The following is a 12241-nucleotide window of genomic DNA, read 5'->3' as shown; positions in this document are numbered from 1 at the left end:
AACTTTTCATTGTGAGAGCAGAAGTCATGTTTGCAGCATGGGTCCCAGTCAGCCCACAGGCACAATTACTAGATGAAAATCTTTACAAAAGCTGAAGGAAAGACCAAGAGTCAAATTCTGAGCCTCTTGTTTAAAGTTTTGCCAATGGCTTCACAGGAGCCTTAAATTTTTTACCTTAACTTTTCACACAGCTTGTAACCCTCCTTGTGAGTTCTGAAACCTAATGCAATGCACATAATGCATTAAATAAATCTTCAACACAGCTTGACAGAACAGAGAAGAAAATTAATCTTTCATGTCTCCACCCTGGAAAAGGGGTTATCCTTCCATTTTGAGAATAATTGGGAGTTTTATTTTTCTTTCCAGTTCTGGATAAAGAAGTTCTGACAGCTATCAGCAATGGTGACATGGATCAGCTTATTACTACTTACACCATGGTGAGGGATTGTAGCCACAATTATTATAGCACTTTAATAAAAGAGACCATTTTAGTTTCAGTTTAATTTAAGGCATAATAGCTGAACAGGGCTGGACCAAGGCTTTGCACAACTAACCTTCATTTGATGGCTCTACCCGTCTGTTAAAGTTTCTGAGAGCTGGCTCAGTGAGAAAGATGAAAGAGAGGATGGAAGCCTGGTGGTAATGGGGATGGTGTCTGCACCTCCTCTTTGTTATAAAATCCCTTATGAAACCTTAAAATAGCAGTTGCCTTTCATTAAGCACACAGTCTGCTCGAGGTAGAGAGATCTTTCCTGGCCCTGTTCACTGGCAAAGGAACACTCACTGAACATGCTTTGCCTGAGGGAGAAGCCCTTGCATCCCCAGGCCCTCAGAACTGCTTGCTTTTGTAAAAGCTGGGGTGATTACACCCTCCTGATGCCTTTCTTGGGTTTTCCTTCTGTGGTTTCATGAAGAAAATAAGGGTTGGTCTCACCATTTCAAACTGTGTGTGCCCTTAACTTAAGACAATTAATTTTGATTCTGCTGAGCTCACTCTTAACCTTCTTTAGCTCAGATTTATCTTGCAGAATTTCTCAAAACAGAGGCTTAAGAGTTCCTTCCTCATCTGTGGTTTTCAAATTTCGAGGTGCCATTGGGGCAATAACAGTGTTTGTGAAGTGCACCTTCCGAGCCTTATTTCTGTGGGCTTCACTTCAGAAAAGATGATCAGTAACTGTAGCATTCAGAGGTGGGGCCAGACTGAGCCAGCCCTTCCAGAGACTGCCTCCTGCAGTTTTGATGCTAGTTTCTAAATGCCTTGCTCTTCATTTGTTGCATGCAAATGGTGGTTTTCTGCTACCCCTTGTGTGCTTTTTGCTGAAAGTTGAAACAATTGCAATAGCCTCCTTGAAAAGGTGAAGCAATTTCAAAGAGTCTCCATTCACTTTTCCTGCTAAAAGACGTTTTGCAAGCCCGTGTGGCTGTGCTCTATGTTCTTGTAATGCATATTGGATACAGCACTTGTCTTTCATTAGCAAACAGTTAACTAGCAAGTCTTTTGTCTTTGTCCCTAAGCTTGACTCTGTCCAACTTTACCAGAGCTGTAGAAGACTGATCATGTGGCACAGCTCACTCTTCCAGTTACGTTCAGAGGTTTCTTCTCTCATCAAGTCTCAGGACCAAGAGCAGAGCCTCCTCTTCTCTCTAGAGAGTGTGCTAGTAAATGAACTGATACCCAGCCAGACCTGGCCAAGTGCAGAAGTGGGAGGTCTTATTCCAGCTCCTGTCAGATTTTCTGCTTGCTGGCACCCACGGCAGATGCCTTGTCCCTGCAGCAGCGTGTACTTATAGTGGTGCCACAGGAGACTGGGAAGCAAATGAATTGGTGGGCAAAAAGTCAGGGGGTTCCTTTTCTCCTAGAAAAAAGTGATTCTCACCACACTTCACTATTTCTGAGCTGCCTGGAAAAGTGCAGCTGATTCCTAAGACATGGATCTCTGAGGATAGAAGAGGAGGGCAGTGGCAGGAGAGACCTGTGGCCCCTGGGGGACCTGCCTGGGTGGCCCAGTCCAGTCCCAATGCAGCTGAGAAATCACCTCCCAGCTCAAGCCTTATCTCAGCGATCTGGCAACTTCCACCTGTGTTTATGGTGCACCAATCTTCTGCTTTGTATATTTCTATAAAGAGGAGGGAGAGCAGGGGATCATAGCAAGGGTTTAAAGTCAGGGTGTCTTGTGTTAAACTGTTAAATCTGTGTTTCTGGACACTGATGAAATCGATAAGTACTACGGCTCACCTCAGAAGTGTGTACAGTGATGCCCCCTGGAATCAATGCCCAGTGCAGGAGACAACCACTTATAATTCCGTACTGATGTTGCAAAGATCCAAGGTTGCAAGGCTGAGAATAAAGGGTCTCGGAAGCTGAAAACAGAGTGAAGTGAATCGGATCACCTTTTAGTCTAACTGTAGTTATCCATACTTGAAAAGTATTACCCTTATTTTTTACAATTTACTGACCTCAGCTATGAGTTCCCAAACCCTCATGTCATACAGTTCAGCTTCTTTTCTAAAAAAACCTTCAACTGAGAGTGTCACATTGAACAAGACATGAACTGAAATAATTCTGAAGACTGGAAAACAACTTAGATTCAAAATACTCCTTTTTTTACACAGCCAGGAATGAAAGCACATAATTTTTCTCACGTGGGAGGCATTATTCAAACCCCAGTGCTTAGTGTTTTGTTCATCCCCCTCTGCAGATAATAAAACCAAACAAATAATTTTAGTCACCACTCACCTTAGGACTCTGAGACCTTCTGGGAATCAACAAACCAGCCCAGTCCTCTGCTGTTAGACCCAAATATTTTGGAGTCTGGGCCCTAGCTTTGCCTGGCTGGTGCACACACTTCAGTTGGAACAATGGCTTCCAAGATATTTGAGACTTTCATGTATTCAGGTCTTTAAGGAACAGATAATCTATCCATTCCTTCACAGCTTACCTTCACTTCAAATGGTGTGAGTGCCCTGGGTCTACCATCTATTGGCTGGCCTCTTCACCTTCTCTTGGATTATCACAGGACCTCTGTTTTCCTAATGTAAAGTAGGTGCTGTTCTCTCTAGATACTTGCATTTTTCTCCTAATGACCATGGAGTAGGTGCTCACCTTGTTTATTAGCCACTCCAAATTCCCATTTGAAGTTGGATAGTGTTGTGAGAGTGGTTTGTGTTCCCACCTCCTCAGTTACCTCAGTTTTGTTTTATTAAGTAACTGTTACATGATAGTGTTGTTTCCAAATTATAACAACTCCACCAAACTCTGTGAACATGAATCACACCACTTTTCCCAGTGGAAGCCCTGTAGCTCAGGAGAGCAGCAAAGGGAAAATACCACAACCCTGAGGTGGCCACTGCCTTTCCCTCTGGTATATGAGAAAGCTGTAGCTGTGGAGTAGCTCAGGCAGCAGTGCACAGCCTGCACCAAGGTTCTCCTGCACTGAGTGTGTGCTCTTGGGCTGGGAAGGACACTGCAGCCACTGGGCTGGCATCTCCAGCCCACACAACCAAGAGGGTTGCTGGTGTTGGTTGGCTGCACCAGGGCTCCTGTTTGCTGCACTGGCAGGAGAAGAGTCTTCCTATAGCCAGGTCTGAGCACGTGTAGCTGAGTTGTATTTCTATGTGTGGAGGGAACAGTCCAGTTGTGAGAGCTTGTGCTGCCACGTGTCAGCACGCAGTGAGTGACCCATGGTTTGTGTACTCAGGATTGTATGGAGAGAGAAGAGTGGGAAATAAAGGCAATTGAAAGGCACTTATGGATCTGCAGAAGCAAAAGGAATATATGCATATATATGCATATTTATATAATATGCATATTATAGGAATATATGCATTTATATGCATATTTATATGCATATAAATATGTATATAGCTGTTTACTCAATGCTTGGGGAATTAATGAACTCCCTCAGCAAATCCCAATGTGGTTTGTTGCAAGGAAAGCTGCCTGCATGCTGAGAGATTGAAGGGAAACCCCTGGAAAGTGACAGTTAAGAAAATCATAAGCTGTTAAATTGGGAGGGACCTCCAAGATCATCTAGTGTAAAACCTTCCCCAAAGCTGGACTGACTTCAAAATGAAGTGCCTAGATGAAATCCAGTACATAAAGCTGCCTTCAAACCTTATCTCTAGCAGGATACTTCACTTCATATGGCAAAACCCACCAGCAGATTAGACTGAGCCCCTTACAAAACACAGAAGACATTTTGGACTGGATTCAATTTTGCTTATTTTGATTGACAGAGCTTCAATCCTTTGCTTCTCTATCCCTCCATAAAGAAGTACTGCAGGAGAGGGAGGACTGTTGCCAACAGCTTTAATTTCAAGATCCACAGTCAGTCAAAACCCACGAAATGGAGACTGTGCTAGGACAGAGATAGATTTTCAAGATTAAGGTTTTGAAGGTTCCCTAAGCTGTGCTTGCAGCACCACAGTGCTGGTGAAAACCAGGAGTCTCTCCTGAATGACACGGGAACGTGTCTCTCTTTGAGAAATACAACCAAGGATTTCAAAGAGGCTGGTTTGATTTAATGCCCACTGCTGTTTACGGGGATTAAAAGGCTGTGAGAGGAGAAAAGAGATCTTTCCTCTTCTGTTTTCCTTTCTTATTCCTGTTTTAGTCAATTAAGGAATGGGCACATACAACAAAAAACCAAGATTTTAAAAAGGAAGTCTATCTGATAAAGGCTGTAACTCCCAAGTGGTTTAGTTCCACAGCGAGTTGACAAGCAAAAGCAACATGCAAAACTGTCTGAATCTGTAGTGCTAGGTGAGATAACAGGCTTGGCAAAAAGGAAGCATTACCAGCTCCAGTGTTTCCCATGCTTTGTCACTGTTTGCTCTTTTTCTTTATTCATTTGGCAAGGTAAATATAATTTGAATTATCTCTCCAGAATGACCGTGTGCAATTAAGCTAAACCAAGTGTTACCAAAGGGCACAACTGATCCGTATCACAGAGACCGACAGTACAAGGAAATTCAGAGGCGATGTGAGGAGCTCACAAACTGTGCACTGCATCCCCCTCTAGTGACCCGCCTGCACATCAGCCTCGGCAGGGCTGACTGGAAACTTTCCAGCTGAAGGACTTGCTGTCAGAGACGTTTTGGTTTGGTTTTGTTTTCAGTAGTGCATGGATTTTACGGAAATTCTCCCTCTCTGAATTTCATCAGACATTCCATTTTAAACTCTTCCATAAATCTCAGTTACCAGTTGCTACTTGCAATTTACTTAAGAAATGGAATATTTCTGTTTTTTCAGTTTGGGTTATTTTGCTAATGAAATTGCAAAATGGTAACTAAGAGCTGAGGGAGAGCTGAAAAGCTACATTTAATTTGTTAGAACCTGATGGTGAGTGGTTAATCTGATGGCTACTTGTTAACCCTCAGACTATGGAGTGTGGCAGGGACGAGATGGCAGCTCTTTGGGTTCCTGGCAATACCCTGTTAGTAGCTGTAAGGAAGGAGATCTCTCTGAACACGCGTTTCACCACATCCTCTCGGGTGGGGGAAGAACATTCCAGCTGCCCCCTGGTTCTTATTTACTGTGAGTATCTTCCTCTTCACAGTTTCAGTGCTAGAAATGCTCTGGTTTGGCTTGGATTGTTTTGCAGCTCTCTTGCCTTCCTGCTCACAAGAAGACACTTGTATAAAATGCATAGGAAACATTTATAATCTCGTGTAGAAATCTTTTTGTAGTTGTTTTGTTCCTACTTGGAAGCTCATGTTTTTAAATCCTCCCATCAACAGAGGGGATGCATTCATAGGGTCAGATTTCCTCCCAGACATTATCCACATCCCTCCTTGTCTTCAAACAAATCATATGTACACAGAGCTGAGGTGTCTCCACGTTACCTCCAACACAAGGGTGTAACCACCACACGAATCTCGTCCTTTGCCTCTTTGGTTCTAGTAGTTTCAGGAAAAATCCAGCAGGTTTAACTTTAAGCCTGCAAATATCTCTGCTGACAATGGAAGGTGAAGTTCTGGTTCTCCAATCCTTTACACTCCCTGCGACCTGCAGTTGCTATGGTTTCAAAGAGCTCACTGAAATCAACAGCTTCCTAGGTGTTGGTACAAGAAATGATCTTTGATAAATGATGTCTCTGATCTCTTGATGTCCTGACAGAGACTGCCCAGGCATGTGCTGATCAAACAGGAACTTCCCTGCATTTATTCCCTCCTTCCTAACTCCAGATACTGTCTGGGGTGAAGATGAAGACTTTATCTGGAAATAATCCCTGACATATAGGTCTAGCATGACTATCCCATTCTCCTGGGATTTCTTGCTGCCTGCAGCCCCATGAGCCACACGGGGTGTGAGACATTTGGGGTGCAGCTCTGCAGCCGGGGGGGCAGAAGGGACAGACACTTGGCAGCTCTGCAGCCCCTGCCCAGGGCCTCCAGCATTCCCAGGAGCAAAGGGCTGCACAGCACCCCTGCCTGTGGAATCTGGCCCGATGAAAGCCCAGGCACGGAGAGGCAGGAGAGCTGCAGGTCTGGGCAGCACAGCTCTGCCCACCCAGCAGGGACAAGGACCATGCTTTGCACTGACAGTTTAGGGGAAAGGGTAAAAATTCCCTGCATGCTCCCAAGTCCTGAGGCAGATGGAAATCTGGCACTCAGCCTGAGGCCCTGTCTAGATCCAAAGCCATTCAGCACAGGTCATCAGCCGTGCTCTGCTCATCTCAAAGGTGCTGGGAAAAGGGACACTGTAGAACTGGGACACAAGTGGGGGCAGGACCGAAATCCTCCCTCCAGCCACACCAAGTGACAAACCTCCAGTCCTGCCCCAGGGTTTTCATCCCAGGTGCTCAGATAAGCTACAGGGCAAGGGATGTGTCTTCTGTCCCTAAACAAACGGAGATACTTATGGATTACAGGACCTTTGTCTTGTGAAAATAACATTTGCATTATCAAGTGTGGGTATTAAATAGGCCTCACCATTGTGTTGGTTTGGGTTTTTTCCCAGCTTAGTGGATTTCTTATGGTTTCCAGTGATCCATTCTACATGGACTCTTCAGATCCATTCCTTCTCTTCTACACATTGGCATAAATTAGGAATCACCACTCGGAATTTGCACTTATACAAGCCTTAAAAGAGAAAAGAATCAGTCCATGTAGTTTTTTACAGGCTACCACTGTGTTTATACTCAGCTCTCATCATTTTCACTTCATCACTGTAATCAAGTGCAGATATTGAATACAGCTGTTACACTTGGTCTAAAACTAATTACAGAAATTATTTTGTTCTAGTATTGATTAGAAACTGACCTTTTCTTTTATGAAGCTGTTGGATTTTTCTTCTCAGACTTGATGTGCACTTCTAACAATAAATATGCAATGTAGCTAAAAGTGGTTGATCTATAGACATTGATCTACTCAAGCAGGTGATTTGAACTCCTCAAGAGTCTAGCTGTATTTTCATCATCTTTAAGACACTATTAAACAATTATCTGTAATATTTTTCCCCAGTCACAATATTCTCCTGTATGAGGATGGTCATGCAGTTGTTGCTGATTTTGGAGGTAAGGAGCTTTTACGGATTGACTTCAAACTCTCTACATCAAAACATGTGCTGGCTAAGAAAGTGCTGACGAGCTTGCTCTTAATTTTGTTATTATGACAGAAGATAAAGGGCTTCTGGAGATGAGAATACCTCAGGTTTTTGTCTCATCTAAGCTAGCAGGTGCTGTGGAGTACTCCATTGTTTATCTGAGGAAGATCAGACAATAGTGAGGTGGATACACCTCCATTTGTGTAAGTCTTAGGGGCAGGACAGGGGAAGCAGCTGGCTGAAAATGCCTCTAATAGAAGATGTGCCCTCCTCTTCCATGGCAGGTGCTCAGAATCTGGGGCCAGTGCTGTTGTGCACATCTGGCTGTTGGCAGCCAAGCCCCAGGCTGTAGGACGTGTTGCTTTCCTTCTAGTTACAAGAGCAGAATGCAGCTCATTATCTCAGTTATGGACCTTTATAACTTTTTGTGTTCAAAATTAGGCTGTACTTGATGAATCTGAATTCTGTTTGTTGTCTTGGGGTGTGTCCTCAGCAACAACCACCATAGGTCACTTCGACTTTCACCACCCCAGAGTTATTAGAAAAACCACAAAACACAAACCCAACTTTTTACCAGTGTTTTTGTACAATAAGGTGGGTACCATCTGTACTGGCTTGACAGTATTTTTCTTTTTCTGTTCTATGTGTTTCAGAATCTAGATTTTTGCAGTCCCTGGATGAAGACAATATGACAAAACAACCTGGGGTTTGTTTCTTGTTCTGCTCCACATATTTAGTATAAGATATGCAGGAAAACTCAGTTTAGGAGAAAATGATATTAGAATTTTTTTGTTGGAAAAGATGAAAGGGTTTAATATTTCATCTCTCTCAATGTCTCTTTTTTGGGTTGTTTTTTTTTTCCTTTAAGCCTCTTCAATGGCAAAGATGAGTGAACACAGAATATCTGCAACAGCAAATAATGCTTTATAAGGTTATCTTTGGGGCTCTACTGCCCAAAAAAATCCTTAGTAAAATGTCATGGTTTTAATCCACCCTTCCCCACTCCCGTGCACTCTTTGTTGGCAGGTGGTCCCTATTTCTACCAGGGGATTAGCTCTTCCACCCTATTTTTCTGTCAGAGTTCTTTTCTCCATCACAAGCCTAATGCTCACAGGGTCAGCTTTACACGAGAGTGGTGTTGTCTTCCTGAGGTGCATTCTGTGGTGATCAAAGTGTGCACCCTGCCAGCAGATGGCTGGTGCCACAGCAGGGCTGGGCAGGCACCTGGGGAACAACGTCCCTGCACCCTGAGGAGGGAGGGCAGACCTGGGTGCTGCCTCAGGGCAGGGCTGTCTGGTAAAGAGTGCAGATGGGGTTACTGAGGGAAAGGGAATCTGCAAAAGGAGCTGGAACTCATTGCTGCAGTGAGAGGCTGGTTCCTGTGAGGCAGCCTCAGAGCTGGGCTCCTGCAGGGAGCAGTGAGATCCCAGGGGAGAAGGCACCAGCCCAAGGCAGAGCTCAGCAGCTCTGCCACCCACCAGCAGCAGGGAGCTGGTGTTGGTGACAAGCTCAGACCCTGTGGGGTGCCCTCCAGACCTTAAGGCTGGCTGGTCTGCTTGTATTCTAGTACCACTCTTATGTTTCAAGCCTGACCAGTGTGGATCAGGGGACTGAGCCAGTCACAGAATGTGCCATCATTTGCTGCCTAAATTAGGCTGTGGTGACAGTTTTTCCCAGCAAATTTCCCCATTGTTTTACGGGTCAGTGGAGGCAAGGAAATGCAAAAAGGAAGGAGAGCAAACATACAAATGCAGGAAAAGATGAGTATATGAGGAATTAAACCCTGTGAGTTGATTCTTGCTGTTCCTGGTGCACAGAACCTGCGCTGGATGGCCCCTGAGGTGTTCACTCAGTGCACAAGGTACACCATCAAGGCTGATGTGTTCAGCTATGCTTTGTGTCTCTGGGAGCTGTTGACAGGTGAAATTCCATTTGCTCACCTGAAACCAGGTAAGATGCTCATTAAATTAATATTTAATCTTCTCTGAATTAGAGAAGTAGCTACTTTGCACAGTATTCACCAAGCTTTTGCTGGAGTGTCTTATGAGGTGCTAAGATGATGCACTCAGTGACAAGCCCAGGAGCATCCCACCATAATCCCATGTAACACTTGCTACAGATCTGCACAACTTAAAATCCTTTGTCCTGTTACAAATGGGTCAATATGACTGTAGACCTTCTGTCTCTCCCACTGGTGTTTGGGCTGTAAAGCCAGGCCTTGATACTTCTCCTTCTCCCAGCTTAAGACAGCACCTGCAAACAGCAGTGGGGGAGCAACAGCAGATCAGTTTCCAGGACTGCACTTGGCACTCCCTGAGATCCTCACCCCCTGGTCTATGCCAGGAGCTCTTAGAGGCTGAGGGTGCCTCAGCATGGGCCACAAGAGGCTTTGCCCCCCTCTGCCATTGCCCTCAGCTGCTGCAGTCCCCTCCTGTGGTGGGAGGTGGGTCTGGCCAGGCCCAGCACAGGGGCAGCTGGAGGAACCTCACCCAGACCTTTCCTCCAGCCACTGGAATGGCTGAGAGACACGGGGGGTCTCCTGGTGTGTTTGAGCTGGGTTTGGGGTGTGAAGAGAACAGCTGCTGGGGGAAAGGATTTGCAGAGTTTGTTAGGTGGATTTCAAATAGATTTTCTGGTGTTTGGAGAAATCATGGCCCTTGGCAACTTTTTGACCTTGAAAAAGGTGCCTTTATCTTAGTCCATGCAAATGTTTATGCCCAAGCAGAACATAAATATCAGCAACAGTGTGTGGAAGTCTCATTCTGTTTCTCAGGTGCCTGTCAATATGCTATTTCCTTACTAGGTCACTTGCTTTATCAGTTACTCAAATACTACATGAAATCTAAAATACTTTTGTCATTAGGGCATTGTTCTTGTATTTTCTAAGTCATTTTTGATACGTGCAAAGTTTAACTTTTTAATTCCTTCCTTAGTCTGTTTTTTTTTCCTGTTGGAGAAGTCATTGAACAAAGATTCACTTTTCTGCTATTTAGAGATTGTACCATGATTAAGCTCCTTGGGATGCCTTTGTGATGTTCAGAAGTTCAGCCTCTCACATGCAAAGCTTACAGAAGAGGCACACAGTGTGTTTCTCCCTTTCTTTTCCTAATCCTGACCCCATTAAATTAATGGAATAAATCCTATCTTTAAAATCTTTGGTAAGACCAGACTTTGCCAACAGGTAATATATCACTTACATTACCTTTGGCAGGGGAAAAAAAAAAAAAAAAAAAAAAGGAACATTTTTCATTACAATCTTGACCTGCTTTGCATTTGCCCTCTTTCCACAGTGTCTGCTGGGCAAAAGACAAACCCTGCAGGACCTGAGTCATGTTTCCAAAGCCTTGCTAGAGCAGAAGCAAAGTGAGGCAAACTGCCCTCCTTTCTTCATATAGGCACAAAATCACAGGGTTTGTGTGACATTAACATCCTGAGGCACCATTATGCAGACAAAAGCTGCAGTGAGGACAGACTGAAATTAATCTATTCTTATGATGAATGCTGTGATGAGAATGGGATATGATTAAAAGCAATTAGCCCATTCTAGTTACAGTTTCATGGTGGCAATCCTACTGTTCCCTGCCTGTCTCCTGCTCTCTGATCACATCATTTCAAAGTGGCAGGCAAACAAAGGGTTTTGCTTCATTTTTTATGTGAGTTCAAAATACATTTGTTTTTACTTGAAAAGTGTTTGCTCAAAAGGAACAAGAGGGATGAGCCATGTATTTGGATTCACTAAGTGTGTAAACTCCATTAGGAAAACATTTTGGCAGTTTTGTCTTTGTCAGAAGTGGCTGCCAGTCATGAAAAGGCACCTACTAGTTTTGTACTAAAAAAATACTTAGTTTTAGCCTTAGACTGTAGTAGAACTATCCGTGGGTTTTGATACATCTGAGTCTGTTTCCAACTTAACCCGCAATGGAGTGTTCTTGTAATCCTAACAACTAAGGTATTTTTTTTATTTTAGGGTGAGTTGAAGGTTCTCTCATGTTTTCCCCAAAAGGCCTTTTTTTCAGGTTTAACCTGAATCAGAGGGTCTTCACCCATGCTTAGTGTCCCTGGCAGGATGTTTCCATTGAGGGTGGCAGGCTGTCTTAGCTCCCTTCCCCAACAGCACGGGCTGGAAAGCCCCTCTAAGCTACCAGTCTGTATCCAAAGATTGGCTGAGCATCTCTGCACCTGCTGGGCTGGGTGCTCCTGGGAGCTGGGGCTGGGTGCTGAGGGATCCTGTGGGGTGGGTGCTGAGGGATCCTGTGGGGTGGGTGCTGAGGGATCCTGTGGGGTGGGTGCAAAGGGATCCCGTGGGAAGGGTGCAGAGGGATCCCGTGGGAAGGGTGCAAAGGGATCCCATGGGAAGGGTGCAGAGGGATCCCATGGGAAGGGTGCAGAGGGATCCCATGGGGTGGGTGCAGGGGATCCCAGGAGGGTGCAAAGGGATCCCCAGGAGGGTGCAGGGGATCCCCAGAAGGGTGCAGGGGATCCCCAGGAGGGTGCAGGGGATCCCCAGGAGGGTGCAGGGGATCCCAGGAGGGTGCAGAGGGATCCCCAGGAGACGCAGGGGATCCCAGGAGGGTGCAGGGGATCCCAGGAGGGTGCAGAGGGATCCCCAGGAGACGCAGGGGATCCCAGGAGGGTGCAGGGGATCCCAGGAGGGTGCAGGGGATCCCCAGGAGGGTGCAGGGGATCCCCAGGAGG

General features: G+C 45.1%; 1 protein-coding gene across 1 annotated transcript in view; it reads left to right on the top strand.

Annotated features, from left to right (window-relative positions):
* LOC104386047 (serine/threonine-protein kinase TNNI3K-like) overlaps nt 1-12241 on the top strand; it is a 74537-nt gene that overhangs the window by 51181 nt on the left and 11115 nt on the right. Inside the window, exons 19-21 of the mRNA XM_009994580.1 lie at nt 7465-7517; nt 8200-8252; nt 9364-9496. Coding sequence (XP_009992882.1) covers nt 7465-7517; nt 8200-8252; nt 9364-9496 — 239 coding nt within the window. The remainder of the gene's footprint in view (nt 1-7464; nt 7518-8199; nt 8253-9363; nt 9497-12241) is intronic.

The sequence above is a fragment of the Chaetura pelagica genome, unplaced genomic scaffold (genome assembly GCF_000747805.2).
Source record: "Chaetura pelagica isolate M959 unplaced genomic scaffold, ChaPel_1.0 scaffold243, whole genome shotgun sequence".
Taxonomy (NCBI): domain Eukaryota; kingdom Metazoa; phylum Chordata; class Aves; order Apodiformes; family Apodidae; genus Chaetura; species Chaetura pelagica.
This window is presented reverse-complemented; position numbering and strand designations above follow the sequence as displayed.